The sequence below is a fragment of the Artibeus jamaicensis genome, unplaced genomic scaffold (assembly GCF_021234435.1).
Source record: "Artibeus jamaicensis isolate MK-2021 breed Jamaican fruit bat unplaced genomic scaffold, CSHL_Jam_final scaffold_11, whole genome shotgun sequence".
NCBI lineage: Eukaryota > Metazoa > Chordata > Mammalia > Chiroptera > Phyllostomidae > Artibeus > Artibeus jamaicensis.
Genome location: NW_026522027.1, coordinates 179,777 through 207,164, shown reverse-complemented (window position 1 = coordinate 207,164; position 27,388 = coordinate 179,777). Strand labels below are relative to the sequence as shown.

At 43.6% G+C, this 27,388-nt stretch overlaps 1 protein-coding gene across 1 annotated transcript; it reads right to left on the bottom strand.

Moving 5' to 3' along the window:
- On the bottom strand, positions 1–26,376 carry LOC119065783 (carcinoembryonic antigen-related cell adhesion molecule 1-like). Its single transcript, XM_053655733.1, has 6 exons — positions 26,313–26,376; positions 23,670–23,915; positions 13,660–14,013; positions 11,839–12,084; positions 1,852–2,205; positions 1–281 (listed from the first exon to the last, which is right to left on the bottom strand). The coding sequence occupies exons 1-6, from the start codon at positions 26,374–26,376 to the stop codon at positions 1–3; spliced, it is 1,545 nt and encodes a 514-aa protein (XP_053511708.1).
- Between the last annotated feature and the right edge of the window lie 1,012 nt (positions 26,377–27,388).

Sequence of the window (27,388 nt, the reverse complement as noted above, 5' to 3'; positions counted from 1 at the left end):
TCACTCATCTTGGATATGCAGCTCAAGGAGCCAACTTTCAGCGGAACTGATGGGATTGGAGACTTTACACTGATAATATCCAGAATCTTCTCTCTCTACGGGGTCTATGGTGAGGTTTCTGTGGTCCTCAGATAGCTTCCTTTTCTCTGAGAGCCCCAGATTTGTGCCATTGAAGAACCACTCAATGGAATCTGCATTTGTGTGGCAGATGAGGACCACGGCATTATTATTCTCTGGGACTGTGCAGTCGCTGGTTAGGAGGATGGGCGCTTTCACAGGCTCTGTGGAGAAACAGAGAAAATGACTGATTTAGAATGGGCTGAGTCATGGAGCCACACAGCTTCCTCAGAGATCTCAGCCACTCACAGTCCACAGAGAGCTATGCAAAGTCACCCATGTGGGCCGGTTCTCTTAGTAGCTATGAGATAGAAATTTGGAGAAACCTTAAATCTTCCTCATGTGAAAATTATTATTATTAATCCCCCAAGGCTTAAGACCAATTAAAAGGAAGACTATTTCATTGGAGAGCAGAGAAGGGTCCTAGACATGGGTCTTAGTCCCTATAAAGACAGAAGTGTGTGCCCTTAGGACAGAAATCCTAGGAGTCTGAATCCAGTTTCCAAGCTCTGAAGAGATTTTGGATCATTCACTCATTCATTCAATCACCATTTATTCCTTTCTAATTAATCAAAGACAATTGAGTATTTGTTATACATTGGTCCTTAAGCTGGTTTCAGGGGTAGAGTATGCATTGAGAAGGGAAAGTTTTTTCCTTCATACTCCAGTGGGAGTGACAATAAAACATCAGGAAACAAACGATCTGAAACAACAGTTGGTTTAAAAATTCACAGGCACCTCATAGGCCCCTGGATTGGAAGAGAAGACAAGGCTGTGGCTCCAAACAGATCTCGAATGGCCCTGATCAGATTCTCATGGTCTGTGTGACTCTGCTTTAGTGACTGTATGTCTCTGTTTCTCAATTTATCCTCCATGAAGGAGGACATTTGGCTGCCAGGATCTCAGTGTATTAATCATGAAATATTTACAGACTCTGGCCTAAATTTTGGGATAGAGAAGCTGCTGAGATGAGAGGCATCTTGTACTGATCGACTGTGACAGAGAATCCTCTGTGCTGATCCCTGGCAAATGAGGATCTTCCAGGAACATTCTCTTTTCTAAGTTTCTTTCTGGGGATGCTGACCTTTTCCTATACCTGAACTTGTCCTAAGACCCGCAGGACAGTTGGCTAACATCTAACAACATTGTCTAACTGTGCTCTTACACAGAGTCTCAGGTGATAGACTGAACTCTATTTCTGCAAATGTGTAGCTCTTGGGCCTGAGCCTTGGCTGGGGACCAGCTCAGGAGCCTGTGGCTTGGGCACCCATTAAACCACTACCCAGTTAGCCTTTCCTGGGAGGTCAAACTCAACCTAACACAGGCTCCCCAAGTTTTCTGGAGTCAAGATCGCCCAGACAGGGTTCTTGGGAGGGGCTCCCAAGGTGAACTCTGTGAGAATTTCAGGACACTACAGAAACCAGGCTTTGACAGAAGCTGTCAGGGTCAATCTAAGTGTCAAGGACATAGGGGGCTGCACTAAAGCTGGTCTCCATTTGTTGAGTTACTCTTATCAGACTGGTCCTTCTGTCTGCAGTGACAGCAGGGCCAGAAACTGGGAAATGAACTGAGATCTTAGGACGTTTGTCCCCACTCTCTGCATCCTGAGCTGATTTCCAAAGCCCAACCTGGGACAGAATGCAGAGGGAAACAAAGGCTGAGATAAGGGCTGTCCTATGTGTGAAGTAGAAGTCACCCCACAAAATACTCAGATGTCAGAGAGTAATCACTCACCGAATACATCAAGCCATCCGAATCCTACTCGTTGCACTGAATTTGGAAGGTGGGCCACTACGGTGTATATTCCTTTGTCTTCCCTGGTGGCCTTCCTTATCAGCAAGGATCCATCGAGGTCTACTATCTTTCGTCTATCGTATAAACGCCCTTTTACAAATTTTCTCTCCAATATGAAGTAACCTGCGATTAGATCATGAGGTATTCCACTTTCTCCTCTGAACCACCTGTAGCCAGTAACATTGGGAGGCGTATTGCGGAGACTCAGACGTACATCTTTCCCTTCAGCAACATTGGTTGACACAACAGAGAATTGGGCATTTGTCAGCAGGCACCGGAAGGTTAACAGTGAGACTAGGAAAGAAGAGAGAAATTAATGAATATTCAGATCTATGTGTTGGGAGGGAAAGATGAGGACCTGGAGCCTGAGCTTGTTTCTTCAACTCTGAGCCTTGCTCTGGGTGTGAGTGTATCTTCCATGGTTAAGAGCTACAGTAAAGAGAATGGTTAGACCCCTGGTTCGGTTGTATCCTGGTGTACCTGACATAAATTGTTATTATAATGTTTTCATAATTCAATACTCAGTGATGAATAACTTTGGAAGTGAACAGCAATTGAGGTCTTCATGCCTCTCACCACTTCCAGATAACATTTTTCTTTTGCTGAGTGACCTTCCCTACCTATTCTTTTCTCGTGCCCTTCACTCTGAAGTCCAGACAGAAGCCTTCCCTCTTTTCTCAGAGCACTAGTCTCTCTAGAAGATCTCAGGCAGCCTCTCTGTCAGATCCTCAGTCTACCCCAAGGAATTGTCTCCTACTTACCAACAAGCAGGAACCCTAGCCAATGGACACAGCTTCTGCAGGTAGAGAATAACAGCGATCCCATGGTGTCTGCTGTCTGCTCTGTGGCTGGCGCTTCAAAAAGATCTTGAGGTTCCGAAAGGCTCTCAGGCACCTCTGTTCAGAATGCTGCAATCTGCTCTGTGCCCTACCTGTGTGCTGAGCTTTATTCTGGGGAAAGATTACTATTCATGTGCTGGAGGCAGGGTCTGTGCCCAGGAACCCTCCCACTCCTTGATCTCATTTACTCCACCCTGTCTCTTCTTACCAGTGTACTGTCCTTCAATATTTTGGTTCCTGGGAACTGCTGAAGCTTCTGAACTCTACACTCACATGCACACACAAACATATATATACACACTAGCCCAAACTCACATGATGTGTTGAAGAAGCACAAGCCTGGGGTGCCTGGGATTTGGTGTTTTCCCACAGCTTCCTCTCAGGAGCTCAGTACTCTATCCCACAGCCTCTCTCTCTTTCACGTTTGACTGCCCCCTTCAGGACAGATATTCGTGAGCTAGCTCAGATATACCTGTCACAGGGATGTCACACCTGCTGTGCATTCAATCACCTGTGAGACATAGTAAACATGGCTACGCCAGATGACACTTTAAAAATGCAGCTTCACCAGCTGTCCAGATAATGAGGTGCCCATTCAAAATGAGATCCCTTGATGTGAAGGTAGAACCAACTCTCCTGCTCTCCTGTGCACAGAGGATGTTCCCAGATCCTGCTATACTACAGATTCTGACTTGGCAGGGAGCATTGGGCCTGTATCTAACAGGATCCCAGGAGAGATTGATCCTACTGGCCTGTGGAGCACACTTGCAATAGCAAGGCTGATGGGGACACATGTATCCCTGAAAGGATGGCTCAGTCTCTCCAGCATTGGTCTCTTCATTGACTTGGTCCTGGGTCTGTCAGAACCACACAGAGAGCCCCAGGTGTCCTAGAAAGTTGGGGTGATTTCTGTCTGTGACACAGAAACCCAGCTGGGAATTCAGGCTGCTTCTTGTTCTCAAATGCTCTGTGGTTTTATTTCCTCCTAGCAGGAAGGTCCCAGAGATAACTCTGGAGGTAGAAGGGGTAAAGCTGGGTGACAATTCTATAGAGAGCCTTTTTCTTTCTCAGGTGTCACCATCCTGGCTTCTGATTCCAGGGACAGAGACCCAGGATCATGAGTTTGGTAGAACCTTCACTTTTTAGGTGTGAAGGAGGAGCTATACTGAGTGTCCCAGGAAGAAAAGACTGTAGTGAAAAGTCAGGTGTCTGTGTCATAGATAGATGGGTTCAAGTAGACCTTTCCCCTCCATGTCTGTTTGTGGGGACTGTCCCTGTGCTCCCTGAGTATTGGGACAACCTCTGGTTTCTGGCTGGGATGCTTTCTTGTGGCAACCAGAATTGCCCACCGGTGACATCAGCATAGAATCCCCTGTGAGTCAGTGCTCCTAGGTTATGTAAAACAGAAATATTTAAACCTGTGGAACAATTTAATGAATTTATCTGAGACATATGCCTGGGAGAAAGGGGCTCAAATCTTTTAAAAAGTAGCAGTTTTGCAGTTTATGTTATGCATTATAATTATAGGGGAAGATGGAAATAGTTGCAAGAAATCTATTAGGAACTGAGGAATAGCATAGTGGAGAAATCTCTAGATTTACATAAAAGTCAAAATGGAGAATCTATACTTTTTAAAGATTCATGAGTACAGAATAATTAACATTTTCTGGACATAAAGAGGGTATGCAGGGGACCAGGTAGTATGAAGTGTTTTTTGGATCTCGTATGCTTGTCCTAGAGTCTGTGCCTTGAAATGTTCTAAAAAAGAATCACTCTGATATGCCAAAGTCATACTATTTAAAATGCATAAAAACAGGGGCCAGGGCTCACCTAAACTAAGGATTGACCTTTGCTAAGCAAGGTTTAGGTTTGGGATGTGACAACTGCCATCACCTGCCCAGCTAGAAATTTCTGATCAGACTGTCCTGTGAAGCTTGCCAGGCCTGCCATGTGGCCCCTGAGCTTGTCAGGATTGCAGCCCAGCCCTTTCTGTTAACAGTCTCCAGAAGTAGCAGGTGGGGCAGAACAGGAAGGAGGAAAGGCCTGAGCCAGGTTGTTGAATTAGGGGATGAAAATAAAACTCTTCCATCTTCTTAATTGAAGCCAGGTGTGTTAATTTCTATGTGGTTTTTGTGTAGCTCAGTGTTTTGCCTCGAAGGTCAGGAGCAGACCTACAACCAAAGTCATGTGCTGCACAAGGATGCTACCAGTGCAGGGTGAGCCCCGTGAAAGGACAGAGTACTATGACTCCAGTGCCAGTAGATCTGTCCACCAGGGAGTTGTGCTCTTTCAGACCACGCTCTCTTCTTTCAAGGGTTCTATGAAAGGGCTTAGTTAAGGTTATCCTGAGGTTTTTGTGAGAGGGTTCTGGCTTGATGGGTATATCCCCAAATGTACCATACATCCTCTGTCACAACAATGGGCATTGAATATAAGCCATCTGTGCCATGTGTATCATCTGCTCTAGGGGTCCTCCTGGAGTCCAGGACCTGGAGCAGCTCCAGGTGATGACTCAGCCAGGGGCTCTGTGGGTTATTCTGTTAGGGGAAGTGGGGTTCTTGTAGAAACATCAGGCCCTTGAAGATGAAAGCAAGTGCCCACAGATTTTGGGTTCCCCTGTACTATCTAGAATTTATTCTCACAATTTAAAGGTATGTCATGGTAGATGCAAAAAGAGAGTGAACAGGCTCTGTTAGGTTAAAGATGGATCATTGTCAAAAAAAAAAAAAAAAAGATACCAGCCCAGGACACAAGTACCCACACTGACTTGTTTTAGTTACAAAATTTTAATTTCAGACCATCCTATGTGATTACTTCAGGTCCCTCAGTTTGTAAGTTCACCACACAGGCCTCCCCTGAGCTCGTCAGGTTTAGACCACACCTCCCCATTACAGTCATAAAGCAGTCTAAAGGATGCACTTGTGACCAATCTTTTGGTTAGACAATATTGTCTCAAGTTCTAGGAAGAGATTCTCAGAAAGTCTTAATGGCAGCATTTGTCTTTCTGAACCATAAATCATTGGTGCAGCAAGACCTCATTGTTGGATGGAAATCAAAGCCGAATGAACTCAAAGGAAAAAGCAGGTAAATGGAAGGCAGTCACCCCCACAGGCCTTATTAGAAAAATACTCTGGGTCATTTCTAACCTGTAAGCTATCATGGACTGGGTTTTGTTGTTTGTCTCATTTCTCTGTATTTTGTATCTGGTATTACATTTCCTGATAGTTTGAGGGCACACTACCCACTTCTTCAGTTTAAACATTATCACCATGAGAGGGGTTATCATTCACTATGGCCCACCTGTAATTAATTATTAATAGGATTTTTTCTAGTTACAAACTTGCAAGTTCTAACTTTAAGGTTTATTTGGGGACCAGGCTGTGAGAACACTGTGTTGTAAAGTAAAATTTTCATCTGAAAGTTCCATGGCAGGGAGGACAATAAGAGTTTCATAAGTACCTTTCCTCTGTTTCATCAGCAGCCGTGGAGGGCCATGGTTTATATCCACTTCAGTTTCCATTTGAATTAATATAGTTAGTAAGCCTTTTGAGTTAGAGAGTAAGAATATTAATTAGGTTCAAGCATTTATACATGAAATTCCTTTCCCAATATTCTTATTCCAGCAACTTTCTATAACTTCCTTGATTTTCTTAGCTTGTCTATTTTTACTTATTCAGAAACAACCAGCATATTAAGAAAGCTACATAATTTTAACCTCGCTTAAGTATACACACACCTGTTTTTGTTTTGTGTTCTTTCTTTTCCTTCCTTCCTTCCTTCCTTCCTTCCTTCCTTCCTTCCTTCCTTCCTTCCTTCCTTTTGCTTTTTGCAATAACATTTTGTCTAAATTTCAAAATGTTGCCAGAAAGGTGGCCAAACCCAAGTCAGGTGTGCTAAAGGCCACTGGTAGTGTGTGGGTTCTTCACCTTGTGCAGGAAAAGCTTCACAAAACAAGCCCAAGTGATTTGGGAGAATCTTTATTAATACTGGGGACACTGAAACCAGGATGGGACCAGAAGAGAGACTGGGTGGGCCTGCCATAGCTGTCTTAGAACACTATGGGAAAAAACATGAGGCTAGGAGGGGCTGCTGTCAGCCTATGGCAGAATAAAAAATATAGGAGCTTTGGGGATAATTCAAGGTGTTTGCCCAGGAAAAGTTGCCACTTCCCGTTGCTCCTCTAGTGGCAAGTCTTGTGAGGACCCTTTAGAGTGTAAGAGAAAAAAACTTACTTTAAAAGGAAATTTGAGTAGATGTGCCTCAAGAGGAATGTATACAACTTCCTGTGTTTGATGGAGTTCTTTCTGCTTTCCAAAGGTAAAGATTTAAAGAGAGGTCTCAGGGAAGAGCTCAATGAAGTCACTGCTTTTTCAGGTTTGCCTTTATGATCTGTGATCTCTACTAATGGATGTTGCCAGGGCAGAAGTCTAAGTTACGTGACCAGTAATTTGTCAGGGAGGAAAGGCCAAGTATAACATTATCACACTGTGCCCAGTGCATGTCAAAGTAAGGAATGTTTAACACGTAAAGAATTCTATGAGGTAATCAGAATGAGAAGAAACATTTCAACAAAGTGACAAAATACTCCAGAGAACTACAGTTCTGCACCTTATCTTATAGATTACAATCAGAGGAAAAGGCACAAGAGTTTTCATAAAATCCATTGCTGATAGATTAGGGAGTCAGAAGAAGGCTAAATGTGAAATCACTGGCATTGGATAAAAAGTAAAACAAGTAGACACATATTACTTTTACACTGGTGACTACAGAATAGGTAGCAGTTAACAATTAATGCAAAAACAACAATGAGAAGTTTTTTGGTTTCTGCTCTTGTGCAGTAAGGGTGATAAGGGACTTAAGAGTTGGAAAGTTTAGTTTGAGGTAAATAGTTATAAGCTTAGTAAGTAATGAATAGGTTAAAGCCTTTGTTTCAGAAACTACAGATAAGGCCCATCCTGGCTCCTGGGAAAACAGTCAATCTCCTGGGGCACTGCTGAGGATCACCGCCTGGAGTCAAGTGGAGGCACCTGGGCCTTTGTGTTCCAGGGAGAGAGGTGCCCACCCTCCCCTGGGAATAGCTGACTGCCCAGGGTGAAAGTACTGTAATTTTTTTAAATTTAATTTCCCCTGAATGACAAAACCCCTACTGCGCTTTGTTCTACATTAAACAAAAAGGCCTGCTTGAAAAGAAAATGGATGATGGTCTGTTAGGGTATGAACCCACCATCTTCTCATATTGCTGGCCATCTGAGTAAAACTCCCATAAAGATTCAGTCCCTGTCATTGCTTATTGAGTTTGGTACTGACAGGCAGCCTGAATGCTGGTGCCTTTTCTGGTTTCAAGGGATCCAGAACAATGAATATTTCCCAGACATTTTGAAGGTGCAATATCATAGATTCAAAAAGATGCTGGCCAGTTTCAGTTAAAATAAAGGTTGATGTTTTTTCAGAAAAGAACCAGTTGTAAAACAGAACTACACACTGTGATTAGTTTTTAGTTATCAGGTTTAATTTCAGAGCAGTCTCTGAGTTTGTAAGATTCACCATGCAGGCCTCCCCTGAACTTATCAGTTTTAGTGTATGGCTATTTTTAAAGTATATTTTATTGATTATGCTATTATAGTTTTCCCAATTTCCCCCCTTCATCCTCCTCCACCCTGCACCCCCAACCCTCCAGCATTCTCCCACCCTTAGTTCATGTCCATGGGTTGTACATACAAATTATTTGAATTCTCTGTTTTCTATAATATTCTTAACCTTTCCCAATCTATAGTAAGCCTACCACTGGTCCAGCACTGTGACCTGTCACATAGTTTCCACCATGGAATCAGAAAGTCCACTATTGCTAGTCAGCAAAGAAGAGAAAGCTTCCATTTACTCCAAGTTTTCCAGCCCTCAAATCCCCATTCACTCCTCACACCATCAGACACTATTTTTTCCTCTCCCAAGGCTGCCTCCTCACTGACATGCAGATCCCCTGGGGCATGGCTAACTTGTTGGGTCAGCTGAGGCACAACTTAGTGTTTGGGGATAAGATTTAGTTTTCAAAGGTCTCCTAGGTCATATGGAAACTGGGGCCTTCAGACCACACTCTGAAAGTCTGCTGCACATGTTGCTACTGCATTAGAGCTAATGAATGGAAAACTGTGGCCTTTAATTTAGCCCTCACCCCTAAGCCTGCCCTGCATTTCTCACTTTCTCAGGCTCCATCCCAACACCTTTTCTAGTCTAACTACCCCTCACTCCAACTCCTTCCCTGTCTGAATCTCATACTTCACAGCCTATTTTCTGTATTTGTGGTGTCCCCAGTCTTATAAACCCTCATCGCTCTTTAGACCCCTTGCTCCAAATGGGATGTTCATCTTGTTTCTTACCCCTGTCCTATGTTCTGCTGCCTGGTACATCTGCTTTTCCCTCTTTTCCCCAGTATTGGAACTCTAATCTGAGTTTTCTAGACCTCATTTTTTTTTTTTTGCCAAGCCTGTATCTCTCCCCACATGCCCACCCAAATCTGGGAGAATGGCTCCCCTTTCTTAACTGCAACAGCTCCAGTGGTTCCTCTCTCATCACTTAGGTCAGCCCCTTACTCATATGCCTCAGCCCCATTCTGAGCTTCTTTAGAAAATATATCCTGCGTGGCTTTCTTGGGTATTATTGATTCAAACAGTGCCTAATACCCCCAAACTCACAAGCATTGTAATTTCTCACCCTGACTCTGAGCAAATCCCATCCCTCTTTGCTCCCCCTGTAAGCACTCCTCAACACACCATGGCACCTCAGAAGCCACAAGGAGCAGGAAAAACAGAATCAGAAGAGCTATTTCACTCCCATTTTTCAAGTTCTGATTGTGGACCTTCTAAAGATAGGCATTTGATTTTGTTAAACCAATAGAGAAATCAAAAAATGAGGACACTGATATTTGACCAGAGGTTCTGCTCACAGATGGCACAAAAAAGGGTCCTCTAGTGAGGCCTTGGGGGAGGGGGCTGATGTAACAGGGACCTGCTCGTTTACTAGAGTTTCTTAGTTTCATGACAGAATATTTTCAAACCTCTGTAATCTTTTCCTTGAAGGTGAGTGAACATGTATGTGCAATGAGAATGCTGCTGATGGTTAGGCCACTGCAGAGGTGCAGAGGTTCACACCTGCCCTTTCTGTCAGATTCTAAGACAAAGGCCACTTTGAAGCAACTTGGTCGCTGGAGAAATCTGGGCAGTCAGACCCTCTTTTACTGTGGATGCCAATCCACAATGGAGGCAGGGCAACTGGAAACATTTGCTCAGAAAGTTTCCGTCAGATTTTAAATTTTTTAAAAGTTTGACAATATGGTAAGGATGGACAGTGTGAGCAAGACGACAGGATCACCTAATTATATGTAGATGATGTCAGAGTGAAGTGTGCATCACACAGATTTAAAAAGACGAGAAAATCTTTATTAAAGGCTGCGCAATAGTGTAGTGAGTCGGAATTCAGTGCCCCTGAAAGAAAAGGCTGTGGAGGTTTTAAGAACAGGAGAAGGAATCATAGGCTTTTCTGTTTGCAAATTGGCAGTACAGAAGAAGAAACTACAATTTTGCATAAATTCTTCACAGGGTGTCTTTTTACATCATGGTTGTAAATGTTCTCACCCAAGTTAGGTGTCTACCTGCCTTGGGGACTGAGACACAGAAATACCAGGAGCACTGAATTTTATTAGGTGGGCCCATGCCCCTTTGACAGATACTCCCAGAATCATAACACTGACTAAAGATTTTAAGGAGGCTTCTGTGTATTTCTTAAGGGCAAAAAAGAATCTACAGTTACAAATTGCAATTACATTTCTGAAGAAAATGCTCTGATAAAATGGAGGTCAGAGGCCTGCAATCTGGAATAATCTGTGTAAAGGTGAGTGACTCTGAGGAACAGGAAGGTCCTGGGTCATAACAAAACTGCTTTCTGCCCATTGGAGGAAAACACAGACAAATCTCTTCCAGGCAGAACCCAGTCTGAACTTCCATCAATTATTGCAATTCATAAAAACGTACAAGTTCCCAGCACTTTATAAACAGGTGCAATATAGGTGAGGGTTCTTGAGCAGAGTCAGGATCTTATCTCCCCCAAGGCTGTGCTTCTGGAGCTTCCCATAGAGACATATTTTTCTACATAGACACCGTCCCTTTGATTAAACATCATCCCTAAGAAAGAAGTGTATTCTTGATTCTATGACATGGCTGGGGTCAGCTGATTTGGCCTGATTACTCATCTGAGTGCAGAGGATCTGATATTTACCACCTTGTTTGCTCTGAGGCAGGAATTTTAATTAAAACATAAGATGGGAGTTTTAATTGCCTCTTGAATTTAGGAAACTTCATGTTCACACTTCACCTGCAGTCTCTCTAGCTTTGGGTGACGTCCTTTTCTTCAAGAAATACCGAAAGATCCATCAGTTCTAACTTAGGTCTATAAAGTATGAGTTCATTTCTAATTATGTGGACATCAGTTTGAAGTAGAATATTTGAGTTAAAGCCTTGGTTCTATTAAAAAGTTTCTAATTATATCTAATCAGTAAAAAGAACAAAGATGTACTAAATTTATGCAAATAATGTTATTGCCCTATAAATAAGAATACTCAAGAGGCTTTAGCAATTTTTAAAAAAACAAAGAAAAGATCAGTGTTGCTACACACACGGTGTTCTCTTGTCCACCCCCACCCCACTGTCTACAACAGTGTCCCAGGACCTCCACATGTTTACCTGAAGGAGGGACAGAGCTCAGAGCTCAGATCCTGTGAGCTCATCACTCGCTTCCATTAGTTATCACAGGACCACTGCTGATCCTCCAAAGAACACAACATCACCTCCAATGTGGAGATGGTACAAATGGGAGCAATCTGAGGTGGGGTGTGGTCTAAAATATGACCTTAGGTCAGCAATAATGACAATGTCATCTCACACTACTATGTATTTATTGACTCAGTGCAAATCCATTAAGATATATTCACCTTCAGAACAAATCTATTGTAACAAGGCAAAACACTTTATTTAGAATTTAATAACAAAGAAGAGTTGCCAGGGCCACTCATCTTGCATATGCAGCTCAAGGAGCCAACTTTCAGCGGAACTGATGGGATTGGAGACTTTACACTGGTAATATCCAGAATCTTCCCTCTCTACGGGGTCTATGGTGAGGTTTCTGTGGTCCTCAGATAGCTTCCTTTTCTCTGAGAGCCCCAGATTCGTGCCATTGAAGAACCACTCAATGGAATCTGCATTTGTGTGGCAGATGAGGACCACGGCATTATTATTCTCTGGGACTGTGCAGTCGCTGGTTAGGAGGATGGGCGCTTTCACAGGCTCTGTGGAGAAACAGAGAAAATGACTGATTTAGAATGGGCTGAGTCATGGAGCCACACAGCTTCCTCAGAGATCTCAGCCACTCACAGTCCACAGAGAGCTATGCAAAGTCACCCTTGTGGGCCATTTCTGTTAGTAGCCATGAGATAGAAATTTGGAGAAACCTTAAATCTTCCTCATGTGAAAATTGTTATTATTAATCCCCCAAGGCTTAAGACCAATTAAAAGGAAGACTATTTCATTGGAGAGCAGAAAAGGGTCCTAGACATGGGTCTTAGTCCCTATAAAGACAGAAGTGTGTGCCCTTAGGACAAAAATCCTAGGAGTCTGAATCCAGTTTCCAAGCTCTGAAGAGATTTTGGATCATTCACTCATTCATTCAATCACCATTTATTCCTTTCCAATTAATCAAAGACAATTGAGTATTTGTTATACATTGGTCCTTAAGCTGGTTTCAGGGGTAGAGTGTGCATTGAGAAGGGAAAGTTTTTTTCCTTCATACTCCAGTGGGAGTGACAATAACACATCAGGAAACAAACGATCTGAAACAACAGTTGGTTTAAAAATTCACAGGCACCTCATAGGCCCCTGGATTGGAAGAGAAGACAAGGCTGTGGCTCCAAACAGATCTCGAATGGCCCTGATCAGATTCTCATGGTCTGTGTGACTCTGCTTTAGTGACTGTATGTCTCTGTTTCTCAATTTATTCTCCATGAAGGAGGACATTTGGTTGCCAGGATCTCAGTGTATTAATCACGAAATATTTACAGACTCTGGCCTAAATTTTGGGATAGAGAAGCTGCTGAAATGAGAGGCATCTTGTACTGATCGACTGTTGCAGAGAATCCTCTGTGCTGATCCCTGGCAAATGAGGACCTTCCAGGAACATTCTCTTTTCTCAGTTTCTTTCTGGGGATGCTGACCTTTTCCTATACCTGAACTTGTTCTAAGTCTCCCAGGACAGTTGGCTAACATCTAACAACATTGTCTAACTGTGCTCTTACACAGAGTCTCAGGCGATAGACTGAACTCTATTTCTTCGAATGTGTAGCTCTTGGGCCTGAGCCTTGGCTGGGGACCAGCTCAGGAGCCTGTGGCTTGGGCACCCATTAAACCACTACCCAGTTAGCCTTTCCTGGGAGGTCAAACTCAACCTAACGCAGGCTCCCCAAGTTTTCTGGAGTCAAGATCGCCCAGACAGGGTTCTTGGGAGGGGCTCCCAAGGTGAACTCTGTGAGAATTTCAGGACACTACAGAAACCAGGCTTTGACAGAAGCTGTCAGGGTCAATCTAAGTGTCAAGGACATAGGGGGCTGCACTAAAGCTGGTCTCCATTTGTTGAGTTACTCTTATCAGACTGGTCCTTCTGTCTTCAGTGACAGCAGGGCCAGAAACTGGGAAATGAACTGAGATCTTAGGACGTTTGTCCCCACTCTCTGCATCCTGAGCTGATTTCCAAGGCCCAACCTGGGACAGAATGCAGAGGGAAACAAAGGCTGAGATAAGGGCTGTCAGTCCTATGTGTGAAGTAGAAGTCACCCCACAAAATACTCAGATGTCAGAGAGTAATCACTCACCGAATACATCAAGCCATCCGAATCCTACTCGTTGCACTGAATTTGGAAGGTGGGCCACTACGGTGTATATTCCTTTGTCTTCCCTGGTGGCCTTCCTTATCAGCAAGGATCCATCGAGGTCTACTATCTTTCGTCCATCGTATAAACGCCCTTTTACAAATTTTCTCTCCAATATGAAGTAACCTGCGATTAGATCATGAGGTATTCCACTTTCTCCTCTGAACCACCTGTAGCCAGTAACATTGGGAGGCGTATTGCGGAGACTCAGACGTACATCTTTCCCTTCAGCAACATTGGTTGACACAACAGAGAATTGGGCATTTGTCAGCAGGCACCGGAAGGTTAACAGTGAGACTAGGAAAGAAGAGAGAAATTAATGAATATTCAGATCTATGTGTTGGGATGGAGAGACGAGATCTTGGAGCCTGAGCTTGTTTCTTCAACTCTGAGCCTTGCTCTGGGTGTGAGTGTGTCTTCCATGGTTAAGGGCTACAGCAAAGAGAATGGTTAGACCCCTGGTTCGGTTGTATCCTGGTGTACCTGACATAAATTGTTATTATAATGTTTTCATAATTCAATACTCAGTGATGAATAACTTTGGAAGTGAACAGCAATTGAGGTCTTCCTGCCTCTCACCACTTCCAGATAACGACATTTTTCTTTTGCTGAGTGACCTTCCCTACCTATTCTTTTCTCATGCCCTTCACTCTGAAGTCCAGACAGAAGCCTTCCCTCTTTTCTCAGAGCACTAGTCTCTCTAGAAGATCTCAGGCAGCCTCTCTGTCAGATGCTCAGTCTACCCCAAGGAATTGTCTCCTACTTACCAACAAGCAGGAACCCTAGCCAGTGGACACAGCTTCTGCAGGTAGAGAATAACAGCGATCCCATGGTGTCTGCTGTCTGCTCTGTGGCTGGCACTTCAAAAAGATCTTGAGGTTCCGAAAGGCTCTCAGGCACCTCTGTTCAGAATGCTGCAATCTGCTCTGTGCCCTACCTGTGTGCTGAGCTTTATTCTGGGGAAAGATTACTATTCATGTGCTGGAGGCAGGGTCTGTGCCCAGGAACCCTCCCACTCCTTGATCTCATTTACTCCACCCTGTCTCTTCTTACCAGTGTACTGTCCTTCAATATTTTGGTTCCTGGGAACTGCTGAAGCTTCTGAACTCTACACTCACATGCACACACAAACATATATATACACACTAGCCCAAACTCACATGATGTGTTGAAGAAGCACAAGCCTGGGGTGCCTGGGCTTTGGGGTTTTCCCACAGCTTCCTCTCAGGAGCTCAGTACTCTATCCCACAGCCTCTCTTTCTTTCACGTTTGACTGCCCCCTTCAGGACAGATATTCGTGAGCTAGCTCAGAGATACCTTTCACAGGGATGTCACACCTGCTGTGCATTCAACCACCTGTGAGACATAGTAAACATGGCTATGCCAGATGACACTTTAAAAATGCAGCTTCACCAGCTGTCCAGATAATGAGGTGCCCATTCAAAATGAGATCCCTTGATGTGAAGGTAGAACCAACTCTCCTGCTCTCCTGTGCACAGAGGATGTTCCCCGATACTGCTATACTACAGATTCTGACTTGGCAGGGAGCATTGGGCCTGTATCTAACAGGATCCCAGGAGAGATTGATCCTACTGGCCTGTGGAGCACACTTGCAATAGCAAGGCTGATGGGGACACATGTATCCCTGAAAGGATGGCTCAGTCTCTCCTTCATTGGTCTCTTCATTGACTTGGTCCTGGGTCTGTCAGAACCACACAGAGAGCCCCAGGTGTCCTAGAAAGTTGGGGTGATTTCTGTCTCTGACACAGAAACCCAGCTGGGAATTCAGGCTGCTTCTTGTTCTCAAATGCTCTGTGGTTTTATTTCCTCCTAGCAGGAAGGTCCCAGAGATAACTCTGAAGTTACAAGGGGTAAAGCTGGGTGACAATTCTATAGAGAGCCTTTTTCTTTCTCAGGTGTCACCATCCTGGCTTCTGATTCCAGGGACAGAGACCCAGGATCATGAGTTTGGTAGAACCTTTAGGTGTGAAGGAGGAGCTATCCTGAGTGTCCCAGGAAGAAAAGACTGTAGTGAAAAGTCAGGTGCCTGTGTCATAGATAGATGGGTTCAGGTAGACCTTTCCCCTCCATGTCTGTTTGTGGGGACTGTCCCTGTGCTCCTTGAGTATTGGGACAACCTCTGGTTTCTGGCTGGGATGCTTTCTTGTGGCAACCAGAATTGCCCACCGGTGACATCAGCATAGAATCCCCTGTGAGTCAGTGCTCCTAGGTTATGTAAAACAGAAATATTTAAACCTGTGGAACAATTTAATGAATTTATCTGAGACATATGCCTGGGACAAAGGGCTCAAATCTTTTAAAAATAGCAGTTTTGCAGTTTATGTTATGCATTATAATTATAGGGGAAGATGGAAATAGTTGCAAAAATCTATTAGGAACTGAGGAATAGCATAGTGGAGAAATCTCTAGATTTACATAAAAGTCAAAATGGAGAATCTATACTTTTTAAAGATTCATGAGTACAGAATAATTAACATTTTCTGGACATAAAGAGGGTATGCAGGGGACCAGGTAGTATGAAGTGTTTTTGGATCTCGTATGCTTGTCCTAGAGTCTGTGCCTTGAAATGTTCTAAAAAAGAATCACTCTGATATGCCAAAGTCATACTATTTAAAATGCATAAAAACAGGGGTCAGGGCTCACCTAAACTAAGGATTGACCTTTGCTAAGCAAGGTTTAGGTTTGGGATGTGACAACTGCCATCACCTGCCCAGCTAGAAATTTCTGATCAGACTGTCCTGTGAAGCTTGCCAGGCCTGCCATGTGGCCCCTGAGCTTGTCAGGACTGCAGCCCAGCCCTTTCTGTTAACAGTCTCCAGAAGTAGCAGGTGGGGCAGAATAGGAAGGAGGAAAGGCCTGAGCCAGGTTGTTGAATTAGGGAATGAAAATAAAACTCTTCCATCTTCTTAATTGAAGCCAGGTGTGTTAATTTCTATGTGGTTTTTGTGTAGCTCAGTGTTTCGCCTCGAAGGTCAGGAGCAGACCTGCAACCAATGTCATGTGCTGCACAAGGATGGTACCAGTGCAGGGTGAGCCCCGTGAAAGGACAGAGTACTATGACTCCAGTGCCAGTAGATCTGTCCACCAGGGAGTTGTGCTCTTTCAGACCACGCTCTCTTCTTTCAAGGGGTCTATGAAAGGGCTTAGTTAAGGTTATCCTGAGGTTTTTGTGAGAGGGTTCTGGCTTGATGGGTATATCCCCAAATGTACCATACATCCTCTGTCACAACAATGGGCATTGAATATAAGCCATCTATGCCATGTGTATCATCTGCTCTAGGGGTCCTCCTGGAGTCCAGGAGCTGGAGCAGCTCCAGGTGATGACTGAGCCAGGGGCTCTGTGGGTTATTCTGTTAGGGGAAGTGGGGTTCTTGTAGAAATATCAGGCCCTTGAAGATGAAAGCAAGTGCCCACAGATTTTGGGTTCCCCTGTACTATCTAGAATTTATTCTCACAATTTAAAGGTATGTCATGGTAGATGCAAAAAGAGAGTGAACAGGCTCTGTTAGGTTAAAGATGGATCATTGTCAAAAAAAAAAAAAGATACCAGCCCAGGACACAAGTACCCGCACTGACTTGTTTTAGTTACAAAATTTTAATTTCAGACCATCCTATGTGATTACTTCAGGTCCCTCAGTTTGTAAGTTCACCACGCAGGTCTCCCCTGAGCTCGTCAGGTTTAGACCACACCTCCCCATTACAGTCATAAAGCAGTCTAAAGGATGCACTTGTGACCAATCTTTTGGTTAGACAATATTGTCTCAAGTTCTAGGAAGAGAATCTCAGAAAGTCTTAGTGGCAGCATTTGTCTTTCTGAACCATAAATCATTGGTGCAGCAAGACCTCATTGTTGGATGGAAATCAAAGCCGAATGAACTCAAAGGAAAAAGCAGGTAAATGGAAGGCAGTCATCCCCACAGGCCTTATTAGAAAAATACTCTGGGTCATTTCTAACCTGTAAGCTATCATGGACTGAGTTTTGTTGTTTGTCTCATTTCTCTGTATTTTGTATCTGGTATTACATTTCCTTATAGTTTGAGGGCACACTACCCACTTCTTCAGTTTAAACTTCATCTTCAGTTTAAACATTATCACCATGAGAGGGGTTATCATTCACTATGGCCCACCTGTAATTAATTATTAATAGGGTTTTTGCTAGTTACAAACTCGCAAGTTCTAACTTTAAGGTTTATTTGGGGACCAGGCTGTGAGAACACTGTGTTGTAAAGTAAAATTTTCATCTGAAAGTTCCATGGCCGGGAGGACAATAAGAGTTTCATAAGTACCTTTCCTCTGTTTCATCAGCAGCCGTGGAGGGCCATGGTTTATATCCACTTCAGTTTCCATTTGAATTAATATAGTTAGTAAGCCTTTTGAGTTAGAGAGTAAGAATATTAATTAGGTTCAAGCATTTATACATGAAAATCCTTTCCCAATATTCTTATTCCAGCAACTTTCTATAACTTCCTTGATTTTCTTAGCTTGTCTATTTTTACTTATTCAGAAACAACCAGCATATTAAGAAAGCTACATAATTTTAACCTCGCTTAAGTATACACACACCTGTTTTTGTTTTGTGTTCTTTCTTTTCCTTCCTTTATTCCTTCCTTCCTTCTTTCCTTCCTTCCTTCCTTCCTTCCTTCCTTCCTTCCTTCCTTCCTTCCTTCCTTCCTTTTGCTTTTTGCAATAACATTTTGTCTAAATTTCAAAATGTTGCCAGAAAGGTGGCCAAACCCAAGTCAGGTGTGCTAAAGGCCACTGGTAGTGTGTGGGTTCTTCAACTTGTGCAGGAAAAGCTTCACAAAACAAGCCCAAGTGATTTGGGAGAATCTTTATTAAAACTGGGGACACTGAAACCAGGATGGGACCAGAAGAGAGACTGGGTGGGCCTGCTGTAGCTGTCTTAGAACACTATAGGAAAAACATGAGGCTAGGAGGGGCTGCTGTCAGCCTATGGCAGAATAAAAAATATAGGAGCTTTGGGGATAATTCAAGGTGTTTGCCCAGGAAAAGTTGCCACTTCCCGTTGCTCCTCTAGTGGCAAGTCTTGTGAGGACCCTTTAGAGTGTAAGAGAAAAAAACTTACTTTAAAAGGAAATTTGAGTAGATGTGCCTCAAGAAGAATGTATACAACTTCCTTTGTTTGATGGAGTTCTTTCTGCTTTCCAAAGGTAAAGATTTAAAGAGAGGTCTCAGGGAAGAGCTCAGTGAAGTAACTGCTTTTTCAGGTTTGCCTTTATGATCTGTGATCTCTACTAATGGATGTTGCCAGGGCAGAAGTCTAAGTTACGTGATCAGGAATTTGTCAGGGAGGAAAGGCCAAGTATCACATTATCACACTGTGCCCAGTGCATGTCAAAATAAGGAATGTTTAACACATAAAGAATTCTATGAGGTAATCAGAATGAGAAGAAACATTTCAACAAAGTGACAAAAATACTCCAGAGAACTACAGTTCTGCACCTTATCTTACAGATTACAATCAGAGGAAAAGGCACAAGAGTTTCCATAAAATCCATTGCTGATAGATTAGGGAGTCAGAAGAAGGCTAAATGTGAAATCACTGGCATTGGATAAAAAGTAAAACAAGTAGACAAATATTACTTTTACACTGGTGACTACAGAATAGGTAGCAGTTAACAATTAATACAAAAACAACAATGAGAAGTTTTTTGGTTTCTGCTCTTGTGCAGTGAGGGTGATAAGGGACATAAGAGTTGGAAAGTTTAGTTTGAGGTAGTTATAAGCCTAGTAAGTAATGAATAGGTTAAAGCCTTTGTTTCAGAAACTACAGATAAGGCCCATCCTGGCTCCTGGGAAAACAGTCAATCTCCTGGGGCACTGCTGAGGATCACCGCCTGGAGTCAAGTGGAGGCACCTGGGCCTTTGTGTTCCAGGGAGAGAGGTGCCCACCCTCCCCTGGGAATAGCTGACTACCCAGGGTGAAAGTACTGTAATTTTTTAAAATTTAATTTCCCCTGAATGACAAAAAGCCCTACTGCGCTTTGTTCTACATTAAACAAAAAGGCCTGCTTGAAAAGAAAATGGATGATGGTCTCTTAGAGTATGAACCCACCATCTTCTCATATTGCTGGCCATCTGAGTAAAACTCCCATAAAGATTCAGTCCCTGTCATTGCTTATTGAGTTTGGTACTGACAGGCAGCCTGAATGCTGGTGCCTTTTCTGGTTTCAAGGGATCCAGAACAATGAATATTTCCCAGACATTTTGAAGGTGCAATATCATAGATTCAAAAAGACGCTGGCCAGTTTCAGTTAAAATAAAGGTTGATGTTTTTTCAGAAAAGAACCAGTTGTAAAACAGAACTACACACTGTGATTAGTTTTTAGTTATCATGTTTAATTTCAGAGCAGTCTCTGAGTTTGTAAGATTCACCATGCAGGCCTCCCCCTGAACTTATCAGTTTTAGTGTATGGCTATTTTTAAAGTATATTTTATTGATTATGCTATTATAGTTTTCCCAATTTCCCCCCCTTCATCCTCCTCCACCCTGCACCCCCAACCCTCCAGCATTCTCCCACCCTTAGTTCATGTCCGTGGGTTGTACATACAAATTATTTGAATTCTCTGTTTTCTATAATATTCTTAACCTTTCCCAATCTATAGTAAGCCTACCACTGGTCCAGCACTGTGACCTGTCACATAGTTTCCACCATGGAGTCAGAAAGTCCACTATTGCTAGTCAGCAAAGAAGAGAAAGCTTCCATTTACTCCAAGTTTTCCAGCTCTCAAATCCCCATTCACTCCTCACACCATCAGACACTATTTTTTCCTCTCCCCAGGCTGCCTCCTCACTGACATGCAGATCCCCTGGGGCATGGCTAACTTGTTGGGTCAGCTGAGGCACAACTTAGTGTTTGGGGATAAGATTTAGTTTTCAAAGGTCTCCTAGGTCATATGGAAACTGGGGCCTTCAGACCACACTCTGAAAGTCTGCTGCACATGTTGCTACTGCATTAGAGCTAATGAATGGAAAGCTGTGGCCTTTAATTTAGCCCTCACCCCTAAGCCTGCCCTGCATTTCTCACTTTGTCAGGCTCCATCCCAACCCCTTTGCTAGTCTGACTACCCCTCACTCCAACTCCTTCCCTGTCTGAATCTCATACTTCACAGCCTATTTTCTGTATTTGTGATGTCCCCAGTCTTATAAACCCTCATCGCACTTTAGACCCCTTGCTCCAAATGGGATGTTCATCTTGTTTCTTACCCCTGTCCTATGTTCTGCGGCCTGGTACATCTGCTTTTCTCTCTTTTCCCCAGTCTTGGAACTCTAATCTGAGTTTTCTAGACCTCATTTTTTTTTGCCAAGCCTGTATCTCTCCCCACATGCCCACCCAAATCTGGGAGAATGGTTCCCCTTTCTTAACTGCACCAGCTCCAGTGGTTCCTCCCTCATCACTTAGGTCAGCCCCTTACTCATATGCCTCAGCCCCATCCTGAGCTTCTTTAGAAAATATATCCTGCATGGCTTTCTTTGGTATTATTGATTCAAACAGTGCCTAATACCCCCAAACTCACAAGCATTGTAATTTCTCACCCTGACTCTGAGCAAATCCCATCCCTCTTTGCTCCCCCTGTAAGCACTCCTCAACACACCATGGCACCTCAGAAGCCACAAGGAGCAGGAAAAACAGAATCAGAAGAGCTATTTCACTCCCATTTTTCAACTTCCTATTGTGGACCTTCTAAAGATAGGCATTTGATTTTGTAAAACCAATAGAGAAATCAAAAAATGAGGACACTGATATTTGACCAGAGGTTCTGCTCACAGATGGCACAAAAAGGGTCCTCTAGTGAGGCCTTGGGAGAGGGGGCTGATGTAACAGGGACCTGCTCGTTTACTAGAGTTTCTTAGTTTCATGACAGAATATTTTCAAACCTCTGTAATCTTTTCCTTGAAGGTAAGTGAACATGTATGTGCAATGAGAATGCTGTTGATGCGTAGGCCACTGCAGAGGTGCAGAGGTTCACACCTGCCCTTTCTGTCAGATTCTAAGACAAAGGCCACTTTGAAGCAAATTGGTCCCTGGAGAAATCTGGGCAGTCAGACCCTCTTTTACTGTGGATGCCGATCCACAATGGAGGGAGGACAACTGGAAACATTTGCTCAGAAATTTTCAGTCAGATTTTAAATTTTTTAAAAGTTTGAAAATATGGTAAGGATGGACAGTGTGAGCAAGACGACAGGATCTGCTAATTATATGTAGGTGATGTCAGAGTGAAGTGTGCATCACACAGATTTAAAAAGACGAGAAAAACTTTATTAAAGGCTGCGCAATAGTGTAGTGAGTCGGAATTCAGTGCCCCTGAAAGAAAAGGCTGTGGAGGTTTTAAGAACAGGAGAAGGAATCATAGGCTTTTCTGTTTGCAAATTGGCAGTACAGAAGAAGAAACTACAATTTTGCATAAATTCTTCACAGGGTGTCTCTTTACATCATGGTTGTAAATGTTCTCACCCAAGTTAGGTGTCTACCTGCCTTGGGGACTGAGACACAGAAACACCAGGAGCACTGAATTTTATTAGGTGGGCCCAGGCCCTTTTGACAGATACTCCCAGAATCATAACACTGACTAAAGATTTTAAGGAGGCTTCTGTGTATTTCTTAAGGGCAAAAAAGAATCTACAGTTACAAATTGCAATTACATTTCTGAAGAAAATGCTCTGATAAAATGGAGGTCAGAGGCCTGCAATCTGGAATAATCTGTGTAAAGGTGAGTGACTCTGAGGAACAGGAAGGCCCTGGGTCATAACAAAACTGCTTTCTGCCCCATTGGAGGAAAACACAGACAAATCTCTTCCAGCCAGGACCCAGTCTGAACTTCCATCAATTATTGCAATTCATAAAAACGTACAAGTTCCCAGCACTTTATAAACAGGTGCAAAATAGCTGAGGGTTCTTGAGCAGAGTCAGGATCTGATCTCCCCCAAGGCTGTGCTTCTGGAGCTTCCCATAGAGACATTATATTTTTCTACATAGACACCGTCCCTTTGATTAAACATCCCTAAGAAGGAAGTGTATTCTTGATTCTATGACATGGCTGGGGTCAGCTGATTTGGCCTGATTACTCATCTAAGTGCAGAGGATCTGATATTTACCACCTTGTTTGCTCTGAGGCAGGAATTTTAAATAAAACATAAGATGGGAGTTTTAATTGCCTCTTGAATTTAGGAAACTTCATGTTCACACTTCACCTGCAGTCTCTCTAGCTTTGGGTGACGTCCTTTTCTTCAAGAAATACCAAAAAGATCCATCAGTTCTAACTTAGCTCTATAAAGTATGTGTTCATTTCTAATTATGTGGACATCAGTTTGAAGTAGAATATTTGAGTTAAAGCCTTGGTTCTATTAAAAAGTTTCTAATTATATCTAATCAGTAAAAAGAACAAAGAGGTACTAAATTTATGCAAATAATGTTATTGCCCTATAAATAAGAATACTCAAGAGGCTTTAGCAATTTTTAAAAAAACAAAGAAAAGATCAGTGTTGCTACACACACGGTGTCCTCTTGTCCACCCCCACCCCACTGTCTACAAGAGTGTCCCAGGACCTCCACATGTTTACCTGAAGGAGGGACAGAGCTCAGATCCTGTGAGCTCATCACTCGCTTCCATTAGTTATCACAGGACCACTGCTGATCCTCCAAAGAACACAACATCACCTCCAATGTGGAGATGGTACAAATGGAAGCAATCTGAGGTGGGGTGTGGTCTAAAATATGACCTTAGGTCAGCAATAATGACAATGTCATCTCACACTACTATGTATTTATTGACTCAGTGCAAATCCATTAAGATATATTCACCTTCAGAACAAATCTATTGTAACAAGGCAAAACACTTTATTTAGAATTTAATAACAAAGAAGAGTTGCCAGGGCCACTCATCTTGCATATGCAGCTCAAGGAGCCAACTTTCAGCAGAACTGATGGGATTGGAGACTTTACACTGGTAATATCCAGAATCTTCCCTCTCTACGGGGTCTATGGTGAGGTTTCTGTGGTCCTCAGATAGCTTCCTTTTCTCTGAGAGCCCCAGATTCGTGCCATTGAAGAACCACTCAATGGAATCTGCATTTGTGTGGCAGATGAGGACCACGGCATTATTATTCTCTGGGACTGTGCAGTCGCTGGTTAGGAGGATGGGCGCTTTCACAGGCTCTGTGGAGAAACAGAGAAAATGACTGATTTAGAATGGGCTGAGTCATGGAGCCACACAGTTTCCTCAGAGATCTCAGCCACTCACAGTCCACAGAGAGCTATGCAAAGTCACCCTTGTGGGCCATTTCTGTTAGTAGCTATGAGATAGAAATTTGGAGAAACCTTAAATCTTCCTCATGTGAAAATTATTATTATTAATCCCCCAAGGCTTAAGACCAATTAAAAGGAAGACTATTTCATTGGAGAGCAGAGAAGGGTCCTAGACATGGGTCTTAGTCCCTATAAAGACAGAAGTGTGTGCCCTTAGGACAGAAATCCTAGGAGTCTGAATCCAGTTTCCAAGCTCTGAAGAGATTTTGGATCATTCACTCATTCATTTAATCACCATTTATTCCTTTCTAATTAATCAAAGACAATTGAGTATTTGTTATACGTTGATCCTTAAGCTGGTTTCAGGGGTAGAGTGTGCATTGAGAAGGGAAAGTTTTTTCCTTCATACTCCAGTGGGAGTGACAATAACACATCAGGAAACAAACGATCTGAAACAACAGTTGGTTTAAAAATTCACAGGCACCTCATAGGCCCCTGGATTGGAAGAGAAGACAAGGCTGTGGCTCCAAACAGATCTCGAATGGCCCTGATCAGATTCTCATGGTCTGTGTGACTCTGCTTTAGTGACTGTATGTCTCTGTTTCTCAATTTATTTTCCATGAAGGAGGACATTTGGCTGCTAGGATCTCAGTGTATTAATCATGAAATATTTACAGACTCTGGCCTAAATTTTGGGATAGAGAAGCTGCTGAGATGAGAGGCATCTTGTACTGATCGACTGTAACAGAGAATCTTCTGTGCTGATCCCTGGCAAATGAGGACCTTCCAGGAACATTCTCTTTTCTCAGTTTCTTTCTGGGGATGCTGACCTTTTCCTATACCTGAACTTGTCCTAAGTCTCCCAGGACAGTTGGCTAACATCTAATAACTTTGTCTAACTGTGCTCTTACACAGAGTCTCAGGTGATAGACTGAACTCTATTTCTGCAAATGTGTAGCTCTTGGGCCTGAGCCTTGGCTGGGGACCAGCTCAGGAGCCTGTGGCTTGGGCACCCATTAAACCACTACCCAGTTAGCCTTTCCTGGGAGGTCAAACTCAACCTAACACAGGCTCCCCAAGTTTTCTGGAGTCAAGATCGCCCAGACAGGGTTCTTGGGAGGGGCTCCCAAGGTGAACTCTGTGAGAATTTCAGGACACTACAGAAACCAGGCTTTGACAGAAGCTGTCAGGGTCAATCTAAGTGTCAAGGACATAGGGGGCTGCACTAAAGCTGGTCTCCATTTGTTGAGTTACTCTTATCAGACTGGTCCTTCTGTCTGCAGTGACAGCAGGGCCAGAAACTGGGAAATGAACTGAGATCTTAGGATGTTTGTCCCCACTCTCTGCATCCTGAGCTGATTTCCAAAGCCCAACCTGGGACAGAATGCAGAGGGAAACAAAGGCTGAGATAAGGGCTGTAAGTCCTATGTGTGAAGTAGAAGTCACCCCACAAAATACTCAGATGTCAGAGAGTAATCACTCACCGAATACATCAAGCCATCCAAATCCTACTCGTTGCACTGAATTTGGAAGGTGGGCCACTACGGTGTATATTCCTTTGTCTTCCCTGGTGGCCTTCCTTATCAGCAAGGATCCATCGAGGTCTACTATCTTTCGTCTATCGTATAAACGCCCTTTTACAAATTTTCTCTCCAATATGAAGTAACCTGCGATTAGATCATGAGGTATTCCACTTTCTCCTCTGAACCACCTGTAGCCAGTAACATTGGGAGGCGTATTGCGGAGACTCAGATGTACATCTTTCCCTTCAGCAACATTGGTTGACACAACAGAGAATTGGGCATTTGTCGGCAGCACCGGAAGGTTAACAGCGAGACTAGGAAAGAAGAGAGAAATTAATGAATATTCAGATCTGTGTGTTGGGAGGGAAAGACGAGGTCCTGGAACCTCAGCTTGTTTCTTCAACTCTGAGCCTTGCTCTGGGTGTGAGTGTGTCTTCCATGGTTAAGGGCTACAGTAAAGAGAATGGTTAGACCCCTGGTTCAGTTGTATCCTGGTGTACCTGACATAAATTGTTATTATAATGTTTTCATAATTCAATACTCAGTGATGAATAACTTTGGAAGTGAACAGCAATTGAGGTCTTCCTGCCTCTCACCACTTCCAGATAACGACATTTTTCTTTTGCTGAGTGACCTTCCCTACCTATTCTTTTCACGTGCCCTTCACTCTGAAGTCCAGACGGAAGCCTTTCCACTTTTCTCAGAGCACTAGTCTCTCTAGAAGATCTCAGGCAGCCTCTCTGTCAGATCCTCAGTCTACCCCAAGGAATTGTCTCCTACTTACCAACTAGCAGGAACCCTAGCCAGTGGACACAGCTTCTGCAGGTAGAGAATAACAGCGATCCCATGGTGTCTGCTGTCTGCTCTGTGGCTGGCGCTTCAAGAAGATCTTGAGGTTCCGAAAGGCTCTCAGGCACCTCTGTTCAGAATGCTGCAATCTGCTCTGTGCCCTACCTGTGTGCTGAGCTTTATTCTGGGGAAAGATTACTATTCATGTGCTGGAGGCAGGGTCTGTGCCCAGGAACCCTCCCACTCCTTGATCTCATTAACTCCACCCTGTCTCTTCTTACCAGTGTACTGTCCTTCAATATTTTGGTTCCTGGGAACTGCTGAAGCTTCTGAACTCTACACTCACATGCACACACAGACATATATATACACACTAGCCCACACTCACATGATGTGTTGAAGAAGCACAAGCCTGGGGTGCCTGGGCTTTGGGGTTTTCCCACAGCTTCCTCTCAGGAGCTCAGTACTCTATCCCACAGCCTCTCTCTCTTTCACGTTTGACTGCCCCCTTCAGGACAGATATTCGTGAGCTAGCTCAGATATACCTGTCACAGGGATGTCACACCTGCTGTGCATTCAATCACCTGTGAGACATAGTAAACATGGCTACGCCAGATGACACTTTAAAATTGCAGCTTCACCAGCTGTCCAGATACTGAGGTGCCCATTCAAAAAGAGATCCCTTGATGTGAAGGTAGAACCAACTCTCCTGCTCTCCTGTGCACAGAGGATGTTCCCAGATCCTGCTATACTACAGATTCTGACTTGGCAGGGAGAATTGGGCCTGTATCTAACAGGATCCCAGGAGAGATTGATCCTACTGGCCTGTGGAGCACACTTGCAATAGCAAGGCTGATGGGGACACATGTATCCCTGAAAGGATGGCTCAGTCTCTCCAGCATTGGTCTCTTCATTGACTTGGTCCCGGGTCTGTCAGAACCACACAGAGAGCCCCAGGTGTCCTAGAAAGTTGGGGTGATTTCTGTCTGTGACACAGAAACCCAGCTGGGAATTCAGGCTGCTTCTTGTTCTCAAATGCTCTGCGGTTTTATTTCCTCCTAGCAGGAAGGT

Excerpts from the sequence above, each read along its gene's own strand:
- LOC119065783 (XM_053655733.1), bottom strand. The coding sequence starts at position 26,376 with ATGGGATCGCTGTTATTCTCTACCTGCAGAAGCTGTGTCCACTGGCTA. Across the intron at positions 23,916-26,312 it reads GCTAGGGTTCCTGCTAGTTG|AGCCTGTGAAAGCGCCCATC; the intron begins GTAAGTAGGAGA and ends GTTTCTCCACAG. Across the intron at positions 2,206-11,838 it reads TCCCATCAGTTCCGCTGAAA|TCTCACTGTTAACCTTCCGG; the intron begins GTTGGCTCCTTG and ends CTTCTTTCCTAG.